At 34.9% G+C, this 16,946-nt stretch overlaps 1 protein-coding gene across 1 annotated transcript in view; it reads right to left on the bottom strand.

The window, feature by feature from the left end:
- Positions 1–487: 487 nt before the first annotated feature.
- The window catches only part of Wsck (tyrosine-protein kinase Wsck), a 475,983-nt gene continuing 459,524 nt past the window's right edge, over positions 488–16,946 (bottom strand). The window contains exon 17 of the mRNA XM_090414787.1: positions 488–7,104. Coding sequence (XP_090270913.1) covers positions 7,033–7,104 — 72 coding nt within the window. The 3' untranslated portion in view covers positions 488–7,032. The remainder of the gene's footprint in view (positions 7,105–16,946) is intronic.

Here is a 16,946-nt window from a genome sequence, read left to right as displayed (position 1 = left end):
CTAATGGTTAATACATAATAGTCATCAATGCTGCTCAACCTTCAAGCCTGGTATAATTATCACCAATATGAGTTTAATAAAATAATAAAATAAAAATTATTTAACAAAAACTGATTTTTGAGTGAGATATTTTCATGCAAAATAGAACAGCTGAGTAGGATAAAGCCTTATATTCTAAAAAAATATATTTCTTCAATGCTGTTAGACTGCTTATTCTATTATTTCTCTCTTTGTGTGTGTGTGTACACACACACACCATTCTTTATATATAAAAAATGTAACATTATCAAAAAATGCATGTGTATGTACGCGCGCACACACACACACAGTATAAACAAAGCACATAAATTCCAAAAATGAAATGAGATTCATTAAAGATGAATCACATGATTAATCACCATTTCCAATATTAAATGTTACCAATCAATGTGTGACAAAAATATGATTTCTTTATATATATATATATATATATATATATATATATATATATATATATATATATATATATATATATATATATATATATATAGTTTTATTTTAATCTCATCTTTATATTAAAAGAGTTGAATCAGATGATTACACTCTTATCATCTGATCCATTCTGAACAAGAAATGTAAATGGATAGCTGTTAGTGTAATTAGAAATATTGTCTATAAGCACTTTTCCTCTAGAGAATATATAAGTTTTTCTTATTGGCATTTTTCTTGTTCACATATTTGATTAAATGATTTAGACTTTCAAGCTACTTATTATACATTATTATTTTTTTAAAAAATCCACATAAAAAAAGCCATTAAATTTTATTTAACAGATTTATTGGTTTGTAAAAATTACCAGATTCAACTAATGAAAACTAGTACCTACAGAATTTGTGGCCAAGTCTTAAGCACAAATGATTATGTTAGAAATGTATAATACCATGCAAAGTAAAACAGAACTTTCAGTTTAATGGACCAAGATTTTAATGGGGAACTGGAGAGGGGAGAGTGAATCTGCAACTAATGACATTTTTCATAAGTTGAATTGGGTTAATTTTTACACAATATCTATAACCTTATGTATGAATATGTTCCCAAAATGCTACTAGATTAATTAACATGCCAATGACATCATCATGGGATATAAAAATATTTTAAATGAAAAAAGTAAAGCCATTGTTTATTAAAATAATATACAAGTGGTAAATCACACCTATAAAAATCAACTCTCAGCTTCAAAAGTATGTGAGAGAAAGAACTGACAGATAAAACCTTTTGATTTGGAAAAGAGTCCTTATGGGTCAAATTGAAAATGCTTCATCACAGAAGCGATACAAGAAGCTTAACTTCAGTTTTAGGACACAAACAATTTTCCATTTCTTCAGAGGTCTTTCTGATAACTAACAACATGTTGAATTGGAACATAGCCTTAATTACATGAATGAAACATATTTTTATTATTAAGCACAGAATTATTGCCCATATCTTAAAATAAAAGCTTTTTTTTTTTAAATTGTTCAATAAATGTTGCACGTTAATATAAAAAACAACAACAACAACAACTTGAAAACGATAAATTTAAATGAATAAAATATTTTCTTTGGCAATCTATTCATCAGTTTATTAACTCAATGAATTGTGAGAGTTTATTCCCTGTAAGAGAAAAGTCAGCTTATTGGATGAAGATCATTTTTCATATCGATTGTGGAGTCACTCCACTTATTTTTGGATTAGATGTCTAAGCCAGGAAAGTTTTCAACTCTCCTAAATGTTATCAGTGTGTAATAAGTAAAAAGTTTTTGGGTGCCTGATGTGGAGGAGATAGTTCTTGACCTTCTTCTGAAGGTAGGAAGGAGAATTGTGTTTTTAATCAGTTTTCACCTATTCTGATTTTGATATCTCATTCATGATAAATGCACGAGAATGAAAAAGATTCTCAATGTGAGAATCAATTCCTAAACAGGCCTTGAATGCTCTGTCATGGTCACTCATATGAAAACAGTAACTGTCAGTTTGTGGGCCTCATCAACAATTTCCCTTGGATTTTGCTTGAGGATCTTTTATAGTCTTCTTATATACAGGTTCTAATGTAACTTCTTTGTCAATGTCAAGGATGGCTTCTCCAAAGAAATCTTTGGAATGAAATTGGACAAGCTCCTGCACATCTTCCAGTGTCACTCCTCAGCTGAGATTTGGTTTAAGCTGTACCACTTATGTTTCATTTTCTTTTCTTTCTTTTTGGTTGTTTGAACTAGGACACAATTTGGGGTCACAAATTTGTCTATGCCACCAACAGTTTCTGGCTGACACTTTGCCAATGTTATCTACAATATCTCTGATCTTATAACTTTTAGAATTCTTTTAATGTTGCCTTGCCATCTTCAAACATCAGCTTATCCTACTTTGTCTTAAAGCATTACAACATGCTGATTTGGTGTTCAGAAGCAAAAAAAAAAAAAAAGAAAAGAAAAGAAAAAGACTCATGAATCATGGGGAATATTCAGATCTAAGCTATGAGCTCGTTATCCCATTTACATTATAAAAAAATAGGGAAGCCTTCTTCACCAAGCTCTTAGTCTGAAGTTATCACTCTATTGCTGGCATAAAATAATTCAAAAAGAGTCTTGGAAAACTTCATTGATCATCCATACCTACTGAAAATTATGAAACATCAAAGTCAAGACTTAATTACATTGCTTTGAGGATGATAGATAATGCTTTATTTTGACATCTGAGACATTCTATCTCAACATCCACATTACATTCTTTTGATGTCTTGTTCTGCAGCTTCTGTTTATCCATCATAATGTATATTTCTTAGGCATTTATTTTCCAGAAGATAATAGTTTTGTTGAAGTGAAAACTCGGGAATGTAAATACCCTTCAATAAGGTCTTTGAAATTTCCCATGAATTTGTGAGCTGCAGTTTTAACCTGCTACACTCACATTCCTTATAGCTTGATCCCCGTTCTACTATTTAAATGCCTAAAGGATCCATTTAGTTGCTTTAATTTTTTTTAGATCCAAAAATAAGTAAGTATTCAAATCCATACAACTTTTTAGGTGTAATATTGCTTTTGTGTGAAAGACGTTTCACTTTTCCATTTTTGTGAATGTATCATAACTAGTTAAATAGTTCTCTGAATCTTCTTAAAAGAATAAAAATTGCTCAGATGTTCCCAAAATACACATTATTATTATTACGTGACAATTCCAGGGAGCCCAAAGACTCATTGAGGGAGGGCACCTACTCTACAACTCGTCTCCACCACCTATACAATGAACCACAACTAGCATCATCATCTACACCTACCACCCCACCACCACTAGTATTTTCACAGACAATCATAAACATCCAATTCCCAAGGTGGGATTCAAACCCGCAGCCTTTTGGCTGGAGAGTGGATATGCTAATCACTCGGCCAACTAGAGGCATTCCCATTTACACTTGAATACCTCCTGACCGAGATCACAGAATTTTTTTTTTTTCCCCTACAAATCATTTCTGGTGATACAGTTTTTTCAAATATGAGCTGAAAGCTACTTCAGTTGTTTCTTTTCAAGAAGCAGTAAAATTGCTACCCTTTTAACTACTTTTATGGAGCTTGTGAACATACTGCACTTTGTACATGAGTCCAACCGCTTGATTGTAAGTGTCATGCATGTGACCAATAGAATATTTTATTGGGGTCTCTTTTTCAATTTGGTACTATCCATACAATATATCTTGTTATTGCATAAGATCCAATAAAAACAGATTTGTTCTCTCTCTCTCACTGAATAACCAGAAACAAAATTCATAAATATGCAAAAAATGGGTCAAAGTTTGGTAGGTGAAAACAGACCCTTGGGTGCATATTTCTGTGTAATACTGATTTTCTGACATGACATTTCATTGGTTCAGTGTTTAGCTCTCTTCCAAATTATAGAGTAGTTGCTAATAAGCATTATCAAAATTTTCACTCTGTGAACTGGAAGCGAGGGGGGATAGGAAAATCATGGGCAAGGAGTGGCACATTAAGTAAACATGTATTGTACATTCCATCACTATATTTTATGGTCATTGTATACTCACTGTATCAAATAAGATATTTGATACAGTGATTTGTTAACTAAACATTACATGAAAATAACATTACAATGACCTAGTTCAATGTCATGATCAGACATCAAATTGTTTACACAGCCAAGTCTTTTCTCCAGTATTTGAGATTTAAAATACAGATCCAATTATCATAACTGGATCTGTTCATGCTTCAACAAGATTTATTTTTAAAGATTTGTTTGAGAAAGCCTGCCCTTCTGTTACTAATTTCGAAATGTCTATTTTAATTGTATATATAAATGTTAATTTATTTAGCAGTATTATTTCACAACAATATTAAGATAATAAATTTTTATTTATTGTTTGTGAATTAATACTGTTAAATAAATTAACATGAACTGCCAACACATAAGCCTTTCTACTCATTTATACATATATAAATACAAACACGCATGCCCGCACACGCGCACACACACACACACACACACAAAGAAAGCAGCCTAGGCTTTACCTATATTTCAAGAAACAAACACTGGGTTTAATAAGTTGCAATATAGATACCCAACTGGATTCACTGCATATCATATGCTAATGGCTTCTTCTCAGTTAGGAAGAACAAAAAAAATATACAATAAGCGGCAAATATGAACCATGGAAAGTATATATAAAAAAATGTAGAGCATGGGCAGGGCCATACTTATATACAGGTGCACAAGGCTCTTGCTGGGGGGGGGGGTCCCCCGAAAAAGTAGGGCCAATTTAAGGACCCTCATTGTTTGGGTCCTTAAATTGACCCTACTTTTTTGGGGGTCCCGGAGGACTCTAGTGCCTCGGGCCCCACTTGCTTTGGGAAAGGTGCAAGTACGGTCCTGAGCATGGAAGCTGGCATGGGTCAGTCATTGTTCGGAAAAGTTCAAGTTTGACGTGTCGAAAGATCTAATAAGTGACTTCCAAATATCACATAAAATCATTACTTGATTTCTGTTGATTGTGCCTTGTGAGTGGATAACCATCATAGCCTCTTTGATGTTGGAGGCACTGAAGTTGTTGTTCTATGTAAGGCATGGAGCTCTTGTCCCATTCAATAATGCGGTGAATGTGAGAGAAATGGAAAGCTAGGCCTGAGCTGTCTTCTCTGTTGTTATTAACATTTCCAATATGCTCTTTTTGTCTAATTTCCAAACTTCTAGATGTTTGCCCTATGTAAGCAAGACCACAAAGAACATGGAATATTGTAAATTCTAGGATGTTTGTCGAAAGGGTTGTGGTCCTTAGGTGAACGTAACAGAACTTGTATAGTCACAGTGGGCTTGAGATTTCAGGAGATTAGCAATCACCAATCTCCTGAAATCATCCACTTGTTTCTTGATCTTTGATCCATGAAGCCCTACAGTGAAACTCACTGTAGGGCTTCATGGGCAGAACAGCAACAAAGCTAGCCATTTCATCTATCATTCTCCTTTTAATGAAAATAATGGAATTTATCAATATTCTCATTAATCAATGATAGATGGACTCCAAAATCGTGCTTTGTTAGTGAGTGACACTATTTTTTGCTATTTTTGAACACAGTCAATAAAAGGAAGATAACTGAGTCAAGGGTCAAATATCCCACTTGACAATAAGAAAAAATTAAATAAATAAAGCATTGCAGATATTTTCTAACTTACCTGTATGTCTTCCATTCTCATCATGTTATTAACATCCCCAGTTAAAGTAATTCTGCCATAATCATTCCTTTGCTTACTGATCATATAACAGTCATCTTCAACTTCTCTTAGTAATGCATTTATGCTTAATGACAACATTAAACAAGCAAAGAAGTATACTGTAATACTTGTGGATTTTGTAGTGGCTTCTAAGATGTGTGGTAAAATGGTATATAAACTGAAAGGAATGACATTACATTAGAAATAAGAAGTTTGTGGAGGGGTGTAAAAGCATTTATACCAAAGTAGATGGAAGCAGAATTCCACAGATTTCTGTTCTTGGTTTGATGCTGTTCAACCTGTCTTTTAATGACTTATAAATGGCTCTGAAGCAATTTAAGATATTATGTAGTTTGTGGATAATGTATATCAAGAAGGGTTATAAGAATGAATATGATCAAGAGGCCCTTCAAGAGAATTTGAACACAATGGCAAGGTGGGTAAAGGCTTGCTTTGGAATTCAGAGATAGAAATGTGCACTAAATTGGCAGCAATGTTTTATTGTTTCATTGGCTGGTAATTACAACTGAGGCAACCAAGTTGGTATATCATGTTTGTTAATTGTGTGTTTTCTGGCTAACAACTGCTTATTTTGCAGGGAAATACTTGCCACTTTCATAAGAGATTAACAAACTCACTTTCATTTGTAAACCTTTATAAAGGCATCATGCTTTCTAGAGGATTTAAACTGAGGTGTTTTCATTCTTTGAATGAATATTATTGCTGCAAACAGCATTGTGAAGGTACTGAATGCACTAGGTGTTACAGGGAAAAAAGGAATCTTGTAGTGTCAAAAAATATATCAGCTCTGAGGATACACTGAGATAAAGCATTAATTATTAATCATACTTACAAACAAATGGACCAGACTTACCAATCATTCAATGCACTGCATCAGCATTTAGCATGATGGTCTTAGATTGTATTTTGCACTTAGTATTTTAAGTGTTCTTTCAAGAAAGCTATTTTTGTACACAAAATCTTGTAGGTTTGTGATTCAGAAATGTGTATACAAATAGATTGTATTCAAAAACAAAAATACACTATATACACCACAATCTACATAAAATATTTTTGTACACCTTGATGATGTCAATGAAATATTATCAAAACTAGCTAAATATAATTATCAGCATTCATCCAAAAATGTTGAACATATTTCATAATTATTTATGCCAATGATTCTGTGTATGAAATATTTTCATCCTGAATTCAAAACATAACTTGCTAATAACCTCGGCAATGGTCTCAGAAATACATTTAACCATATATCTGGATGTTAACGCTAAGATGCTCCATTCACTGTTCATCAGCTGACGGATCAAATTTTTCATACTGAAAACCAGGGCGATCTTCCATTTGGATTTGGTCCTATAGAAAATATTAAATTATACTATATATGTAGTAAAAATATACAATTTACTGAAACAAGAACATAGCGGACAGTAATTCCCAGAGTTTCTAAGACCGGGATTCCAGTCAGTAACTACATGTTAATTACACATAACTATTACATTTATATTTCATAGTTTTACTCTCTTTGAAGAATTTTATCCAATATTTAATACAAAAAGAATTTTATCATTATGCTGCAAGTAAAAGGAAGAAAGTATGTGGAACAATACCTTTTACTGAATGTCAACGATTCCCATGTATCAGAAGCAAATGCGACTGTTCAAATAATGAGTGCTAATTTCACTAGGACATGTCAACCTGGTATATGTACATTGGATGAAGAGATAGAAATGCATGAGAAGGAGATTCTAGAGCTGTTGCATAACCTGGATAAGAATGTTCAGCAACAGGGACAGATGGACACATGCTAAAGAAATTTTCAACTGAACTGGCAAGGCACTTCACATATTTGTATAATTTGAGTCTCAGGTCAGGAGTGATCCACAGGAATGGAAAGAATTTATGATAATCCTGTTGCACAAACACTGATGTGTCTAACTTTGATCTATCAGTATCTGACAAAATAAGCAAGCTATATTTTGCAAAGAACATGAGTTTACTAAAGGGAATGGGAACATTATGATACTGTTGGACTTTGCTAAGGCACTACATGGAAGACTGTTGCATAAACTGGAGAATGTGGGATTGGAATATAAGCTGTTGGCTTGGATAAGTGGGTGGCTAATGGATGGATATCAGAAAGTAGTATATCAGGTTTGTGAATCTGCCAGATTTAAAGTGACCAGTGGCTTACCCCAGGGATAAGTTCTTGGAGCACTGTTATTTAATCTCTATATATATATCATCTATAATGATATTGGGAAGGGTAATCTCAGAGATGTTACTAATATACATAATTTATAGGGGATGCTTTGAATAGGCTGGGAGAGTGTGGGCAAATGATAATGGCTGTCAATTCAATGTTAGTAAGTGTAGAGTCACGCACTTTGGCATGATGAGATAATCAACAGCATATTATATTAGTGAGATTATGCTTGGAGACACTGATGAGGCTAGAGATCTTGGAATTATGATGGATATGAAGTTTATGTTCAAAGGTCACATAGTTGCAAATACAATTCAGAGGATAATCACGACGTTGAAATGGAAGTCATTTTGTCTCTTTACAAACTTTGGTTTTGTAAAATATCTCATGATATGTAACTATGTAACTTATCATGTTCACTTTTACATATTTTTATAAAAAGATTGCACTTAAAGAAATGTCAAATTTTTCTGTAACAATCTTGTATTTGTAATAAATTATTCATGGGTCATTGTTAAAATAATGTGATGCATGATGTCATCATGTAACGCTGTTAATATGGTCGGATGTCAATACGTGACCATATATGGAAAGTTCAAGAGATGCACACAACGGAAGTCTGGGCCTATATAAGGCAAGACGTCGAGGACTTTGTCTTGGGGTTTTCAAACCTCTTACCTAGGTCTGCTACCATGTGAAGTCCGTTGGCAGAAATCGAAAGAGGAACTTCATAGGTTTTGAGTCTTCTACTTGGGTCTGCTGCCAGGAGAAGTATTTTATCGATTGTTGGAAAGAGCTGCACATTGCCGCCATGCTAAGGATCCTAAATGGCATAGAATAATCGATGACTCAGACAAAGAAGAAATTTTGCGAGAAGTCAAGAATGAGCCAGCAGAAGGAAAGAAAGACTAGAAGGAGCACTTATGTGTGAACAAAAGATTCATGAAAGAGGTTGCTGAACAAGAATTGTAAGTAGGTATATATGCAATAATTCAGAACAAGAATGTACATCAGGTGTGTCTGTTTATGGGTAGAGTGAGATAATGTATAACCTGGCAGGATATTCTAGATTTAGCTTTAAGGAAGTAAATTAGAACTAAGTTTTATTAGGAAGAATTGTATAAACTGTAAATATTCCTTTTTGATTTAATTAATGGTTTGTGAACAACACACTGGACTGATTCTGTCAATGCATTATCCTGAAAATTTCGAACCTGCATAAGATAGAAGTTTATGTGATCAATAATTAACCTCCAACTAATTTAAGGTAAAGATTAATATAAGCAGGAAATACAAACAATATCTGCTTTGTCTTTAGTTTGAAATTTTATAATCTTGCACTCAATACATAGTCTAACTGGTGCAGTCGTAAAACAAATAAAATTGTTAGACTATAGAGCGTGAGAAATAAGATCTAGTAGAAATAAATAAATGGTGGCAGCTGTTAGTTAAGACAGTCGACCATTCATGAAGTTTTAAGTAAAAGAAAACAAAGACAAAGAAAAAATACGAAATAGGAAAACAGAACATTTTATAACAAATTGGAAATCCATTGGGGTTTCCTCGCACAGGTTCGAATCCTGTTGGCTGCACCATTTGTTATAAAATGTTCTGTCTTCCTATTTCATATTTACCAGGTAGAAGACTCAGAACCTATGACGCTTCTCTTTTGATTTCCAACAATGGACTTCACGTGGCAGAGGACCCCGGTAAGGGAAGGTTGAGAACCCTAAGACAAAGTCCTTCTCAGCGTCTTGCCTTATATAGGCCCAGACTTCCGCTGTACACATGAATGCGTCTCTCTAACTTTCCATATATGGTCACGTATTGACATCCGACCATGATGACATCATACTTTGTGTGTCCCTTGAAACTGCCATGTATGGCATGTATCTCACCTTTCATATATTTCACCAATATATGAAAGGTGAGAATTGCCATGATTCTCACCTTTCATATATTCACTTATATGAAAGGTGAGAATTCTTCACTATTCTTAGAATTAGACTAATTAGATATGAGTTAACAGCATTATATGATGTGTCATGCCCTGCATTATTTTAACAAAGGCTCATGGAAAATTTATTACAAATATAAGATTATTACAGAAAAATTTGACATTTCTTTAAGTGCAATTGCCTTAGAAAAATATGTAAAAGCAGACATGATTAGTTACATATCATGAGAGATTTTACAATATGACTGCACCCTAGAATATTGTCCACAGATTTAGTCTCCTAGGGTCTGAGGAAATCAAGTAGCTGTGGAAGAGCTGCAAAGGAGTTATAAGATACCAGGATGCTGAATGAGGAAAGATTGAGAGTGTGTGTGTGTGCACTGCAAATCCTGGTGGGTAGGAGAACAAAGGATGATTGATATGATACAAGTGCATACATTTCTCAGAAGTTGTTATAGGATATCTGTTGATGAAAATTTTCCTTATATGAAAGGTGGAGTAAAGACAAGGGGCCATCTGTGGCCCCTTGTCTTTACAAGGGGTAAAACTCTGAAACAGTAGCGAATGAGTTTAAGAGAATGTATGAAAGCTACTGTGGTTGATGTGAGACTTCCTAGAGGTCTAATAATAATAATAATTAAATCTCAGCAAATGATTCATACCATGTAGTACGTAGTCTCTAAAAATGACTAACCCAGGATACTATATATTGATAGTCAGCAGTCATATCTTAATGATCAGCAGAATGATTTCTCAGTAAAATACAGGAAAGGTGAAATCATCTTTGGTACTCACAAAATTTTTTTTAATGTGAATCCGATCCACAAAAAGGTGTAAACCTGTTGTATGTGAATACCTTGGGTAGGCTAAGGATTTTTTCCCCCTATTTTATTCATTTTTTAACTGGTTCAGAAATCCTGCTTAGAGACAAAACATGGAACTTTATCAAGCCACTTCTGGTTTCCAAATAAGTGAAGCAGTCATCTCACAATGGACAAAATTTATCTACCACCTAAAGACAATTGCAAACATCCATGCCCATGGCAAGATTCAAACCAGCATCAGTTAGTTGGAGGGCAGGTAGGCTAACTGTTCAGCCAGCCATAATAGATATTTTTCCTACAATTGTTGAGGTGTTCTTAAGGTTAAGCATGATTGATATTTACGATAAGTTAAAAAAAAAAAAAAAAAGGATGATCAAATACACAAGATTCTAAAGGAGTTATATTCATTCCCCACACAGTGCTATGTGATAATAAGTTATCACACAGCACTGATCAGTTGCAAGTTGCTGTTTGGGAATACTTCTTGAGGAAGGCCATTTTAGAAGAGAAGCAAGTTCAATGTGTTTGCAGTTGCAGCTCTTGTATAAACAGGTACAAGTGGAAGAATGATGGTTGCCAGTTTATTGGAGCAAAGACCATTGAAGTACTGTAGAACAGACACAGTGGAAAAACATTTCGTCTGCGAGATAGAGGTTGAAGTGAATATTTTAGAGTGAATCATCTATGAGTAAAACTGCTCTCTTCTGGACAGTGTCAAGAATTTTTGAAGTTTTAGGTGAACCACCCCAAACATGCGAGCAGTATTCTAAGAATATGTAAATTATTAATTTTTTTTTTTAGGAAAGTTATTGACCTTTTTAGTTATCTTACACCAGCTACTTAGGTGGCACTTTTTGGAATTGTCAGTTAGTGTTTAATTTTGAGCTTAATGTACTGAAGATGCCTGTGACACACAGGCGAAAATTATACTATTAAATAATCTTTCTACGTGAGTTTTTTCCGTTATTTATTTTGTATCGATATACCTCTTTTAAAACTTATTGATGTGATGTGTTTTATGCCAGGAGAGACAAAGTAACTAAGTCCAAGCAGAAAGAGCTGATTTATGTATTTCTGAGAGTAAGGATAGGTGAGCTGATATTTTTGTGAGAGAAAAGGCAAGATTCCATTTTGTGGCATTGAAGGTGATTATTCTCTCCCCCATTGGAGGAAGGTATGTAGATCAATGTTTAAGGCACTAATTGTAGATTATCTTGACACTTGGGGATGGCTGTGCATTGTATGGTTTGTCAAGTGAGAAGGATGAATGGAGAGTACTATCATCTACAAAACTGTCGATAGGATTGCTACTGATTGAGAGTAGGTCATTTATGTATTGGAGAAAGAGAACAGGTGATAGGACAGAGCCTGAGGTACTCCTGAATTGGTGGTGAAACTCGAAGAAAGGGAGTAATCGGGTTGCCAGCTTCTTCCCTAGATGTGAATGCCCAGAGAGGACCAAAGGATGGCAATTTGTTTAGCAGGCCTCGATGCCAGACACAGTCAAAAGCTCTGGAAAGGTTAAGGATGAGAGCACAAGGCTCTCTAAACCTTTGCATACCATGTGTCCAGTGGTGGGAGATGTATCCTGATTACTTTGTGAGTCTCTAGGTAGTGAAGAAGTTGGTGATTGATGACTTTCTCCATTATTTTAGAAACAACTGATGTGATTGCAATTGGCTGGTTGTTTATGTGGGTATTATAGTAGATCTACTCCAATTATTTGATATTCAACTTGCTAACTATGTGCCTTCTGAATCATGCAGCCATAGCTGGTAAAACTTTTTATACCATATTTTTTATATGGTACCATTTTTTATAAGCATAAAAAATCTATTCTGCACATGCTTACTAACCACATTCTTACACAACTTCCAGGGTTGACCCCTAGCACACTCTCTCTGTCATGCATTGAAAAATTCTTTTTATGTCAATCTTATAGAATCCCCCTTAGTAACTTTTAAGTTTCTCTCAGGTCCCCTGTTTTTTGCCTAACAACTAAACTTTGCAGACCACACAGCTTCAATCATCTGTCCTTGTAGGGAGCATTCCATAGACCAGTCACTCATCTCTGGATCCTCTTCACCACCACCATCCAAGAAACCCAAGTAACCAAATGTATGCACAGTAGGTCAAGATACAGCCAAATCATGGTCTTATAAAGAGGGATAATACTCTCCCTATCTTTCCTTGTTTATGTTCTTCAGTATCCAAATAATCTTTTGAACTATTCTGTCAACTTTTTTCAATATGCTCTCTCCCACCATAATCCCCAAATCCCAAATCACATCATTTGTTATGTAATTGTATACATAATCTTTTCATCCTGAAGTCAAACCTTACTTTTTTGCAACATTAACTTGATAACCATTATCTTTTGTCCACAATGCCAATTTACTTAAAACATCCTGTAGGCTATCTACATCATCACCTTTAGCAACTACTGTCATTCCCAGTTTGGCATTATAAGATTCCCCCCCCCAAAAAAATATTCCCTATATCATTAATATACAAATTAAGGAGTACTAGAGCCACTAGTCACCCTCATTCTCCTGGACTTAATCCCCGCTCCCCTATATATTACTTTCTGGTGTCTGTCAGTTACCCTTCTACCCATGCCACCACCTTCATATCCATTCTGATTTGCTCCAATTTCCATCCTGTATTCTAGCAAATACTTTTGAAAAGTTTAGTAGTATCATTTCATAGTCATTTCCCTTATCAAGGACTAACATAGGACCTACTTTTACAATGACATGCTGCTCACCAAAGAGTATCATATTCTTATAGACCCATTGGTGAGCAGCATAACTCAATTCTCACATAAGTTTCTATGACATTAGTAACTGCAAAAGTTCAACCTACACGATACATAATTGCAAAGTGATCACTTAGTAACTCAACTATTTCTTCTGCTTCTGTCCCTTCCTACCATCGGTTAAAGTTATCCTTCCATATTCATTTTTTCTCTTACTCACTACACAGTGGGAAAAAACTCTTTTGGTTTACTCAAGCTTGCTTGATAATTTTCTCTCATAATCTGATTTAGCCTTTCTTATTATACCAGTCTTCTCCCCCCCTTTCTCACCTACACTTTGTACTACTCATGAGTATGCTTGCTGCTGATCACAAGTCTTCATAAACTCAAGGAGGTATACAAGCACATCCAGTGCAGGCTTTTATAAGCACCCATGCCCACTGCTGGCTCAAATCCACACACACTATTGGTTGCGGAGCAGGTGTGATATCTACTTGACTTAAATCCAACATGGTCTATCTTCCTGACCCTGGATATGCAAGTCTGATAGTGCATCACTCAAACAATTCCTGATCACTCCCCATGCAATACTGACATTCTTTCTTTAAGCTTCTAATTCTATTCGACTATGTGATCACATTTCCTAATCAGAGGCAGAGTGTCAACTAGTTATGGATGCATCTTTTCATGCTGTTACCAGATCCAGCACTCTCAAACATCTGGTACCCCTCCATGCCAATTTATTTATATCAATCAAATTTAAATTAAAGTTAAAGCAAATTTAAATCATGCATTTTCACTTAGTAATTGTATAAACTACATTTCCATCTTGTCTCACTCCAATCAATATAACTGAAGTTCCCCATAATATTTGCTCAACCTGCACCCATTTTGCTAATCTGCTGATTCATGACATCCACATCTTTCTATGACCCCACACCCTTGGTCTGAAACAGTAATCAACAATATATTTTTCCTACTAACTCACTCTCAACAGACAGTTTCAAATAAACCATCTTCCTCAGTCCTAAAATCTTGAAATTCTGGTTTTGTTGGTTGAAGTTTTTCAGCTATCATCAGCAATACTCTCCTCCTAACCCATTTCCTTCATATTCTTGAAAATACAATAGTCCTTACATTCTATTCCTGTGACTATATGTTTCTGTCAATTCATCTCACTGATGCTGACAATTTTAGGCCAAGTCAAGTTGACCAATGCCAAAACATTTATTTCTGATATTTTCCACATTTGTGTATATGCATTTCAGCATCCCTTAAGTCCACAGTTACCTTGTACTTTTAGCTACCCTTGACTGCATCTGCCCCTTAGTACTTTGTTTCCCCGATAATGTACTTTTATCCTCTGATTGAACAACACTCTCTCCAAATATTAACTCCAAAACCATTCAAATGTAGTCCATCAGTTTCTTTCATTCTCTTCCCTGCTGTCCACAAGCAGTAGCTTCTCAAGTTGCTCTAGCTTGTTCATATTTCGTCCACTCATGTTAGATGTTTAATGAAATGAAACACAACTAGGAAAGGATTAAAAATAGTATTTACTTCTTCCAATATTTTGTCTCAGTTACAGAGACATCATTAAGGAGTAAGATATGGGATTTGTAACACACACACAAAGACAGCGCAAAACAAAGTGAAACACATGAATATGGATAGTCCTAACTAGGTGGGGCACCCTCTATGGAAACCTGTCAGCAGCCTAGGATGTAAACTGGAATCTTGAAGTACACCCAATTCTCCATTTACACAGTAGACTGGTTCCAGAAAAAACTGTGTAAAAAAAATACAGTGCATATAAAAAAATAGGAGAATGGTTCCAGATGTGAAAACTCGATACGAACAATAAGTTATTTTCAAACAAAACATATGAAAATTATTGAATATCATCAAATTCCTGCCATGTACCCTCAAGGGGTGTACAGGATATGACAGTACTACATGAAAAAATTACATCATTACTAACTTCCTATCTACAATTTTCCTCCAAATCAGTCTGTTACTTGTCAAGACTCCAACATTATCAGATCTTATATTTCTATCGTCTAAGGCACTTTGTACCGTATCAATCCACCTATATCTTGGTCTTCCTCTGGGTCGTTTTCCTGCCAACCTGGCAGAGAACACTTGTTTTGCTAATCTTTCCTCTCCCATTCTATTTAAGTGACCATACCATCTGAGATTAGCTCTGCTAACGCATTCCTGGATGCTGACAATGTCAAGTTCTTTCCTAATATCCTCATTATTAATATGATATTGATATTGCCATTGATGCCATCTGTTCACGCATCTAATCTTTCTCAGGACTCTCATATCTGCGGTCTCTAGTCTTTGGTCAAGTGTTTTACTTCTGACCCAGCTCTCAGATCCATAAGTTAAAATTGGTTTGAACACAGTCTTGTATACAGCTAATTTAGTGTTCCGACTAATTTCTTTCTTATTCCATATGAATTTATTCAATTGACTTCCACGATACCAGCTTTGCTGATTCTGTTGTCTATTTCTATATTTAGTTTACCATCTTCAGTAAAAACTGTGCCTAAGTAGCTGAAATGTTTTACTTGTTCCACAGGTTCTCCATTCACAACACAGTTGACATTTTCAATGATTCTGCCTATTTTCATTGTCTTTGTCTTTTTATTGCTGACCTTCATACCATATCTATTACAACAGCTATTCAATTTAGTCAGAGAATCTTGCAGACTTGTAGCGGATTTATTTAGAAGTATAACATCATCCGCATAAAGCAAAGAGCTGACATTAACATCTCCATTTTGATATCAGGTTTAATACCACATTCCTTCATAATGTGATCCATATAGATAATGAATAACAGAGGGGATAATGTACATCCTTGTCTCACACCAGATTTAACATTAAACCATCTTCCTGTACTTCCTTCAATTCTAACTGCTGACTCACAACTCAAATAAAGACTAAGTATTGCTTGATATAATGCCCCATTGACACCATATAACTGCAGCATATTGAATAGCTTCTCTCTTGGCACCTTGTCATATGCCTTTTCCAAATCGACAAAACTTAAATACAGATCTTTGTTATATTCCCATGCTTTCTCGACTATTTGTCGTAAAGTGAAGATCTGATCCTGACAGCCTCTATTTGGCCTGAATCCAGCTTGTTCTTCACCAAGCTTTTCTTCCACAATTCTTCTCAACCGTTTCTCAAGTATACTTGCATAGATCTTGCCAGGAACACTCAGTAGGGAAATACCTCTGTAATTCTCATATTCAGTTTTATTTCCCTTTTTATATATGGGTACTATGAGAGCTCTACTCCAAATCATCGGGAATTCGTCCCTCTGTCCAGGCTTTCTGAACTATGCAGTGCAGCCACTGTAAGACTCTTATACCACCATACTTCAGCATTTCTGGTCGAATATCATCTACTCCTGCTGCCTTTCCACATTTCAAGCCT

Source organism: Typopeltis vanoorti, chromosome 25 (genome assembly GCF_054136105.1).
Source record: "Typopeltis vanoorti isolate ZY-2024b chromosome 25, IOZ_Tvanoo_1.0, whole genome shotgun sequence".
NCBI classification, from domain to species: Eukaryota; Metazoa; Arthropoda; class Arachnida; order Uropygi; family Thelyphonidae; genus Typopeltis; species Typopeltis vanoorti.
This window is presented reverse-complemented; position numbering and strand designations above follow the sequence as displayed.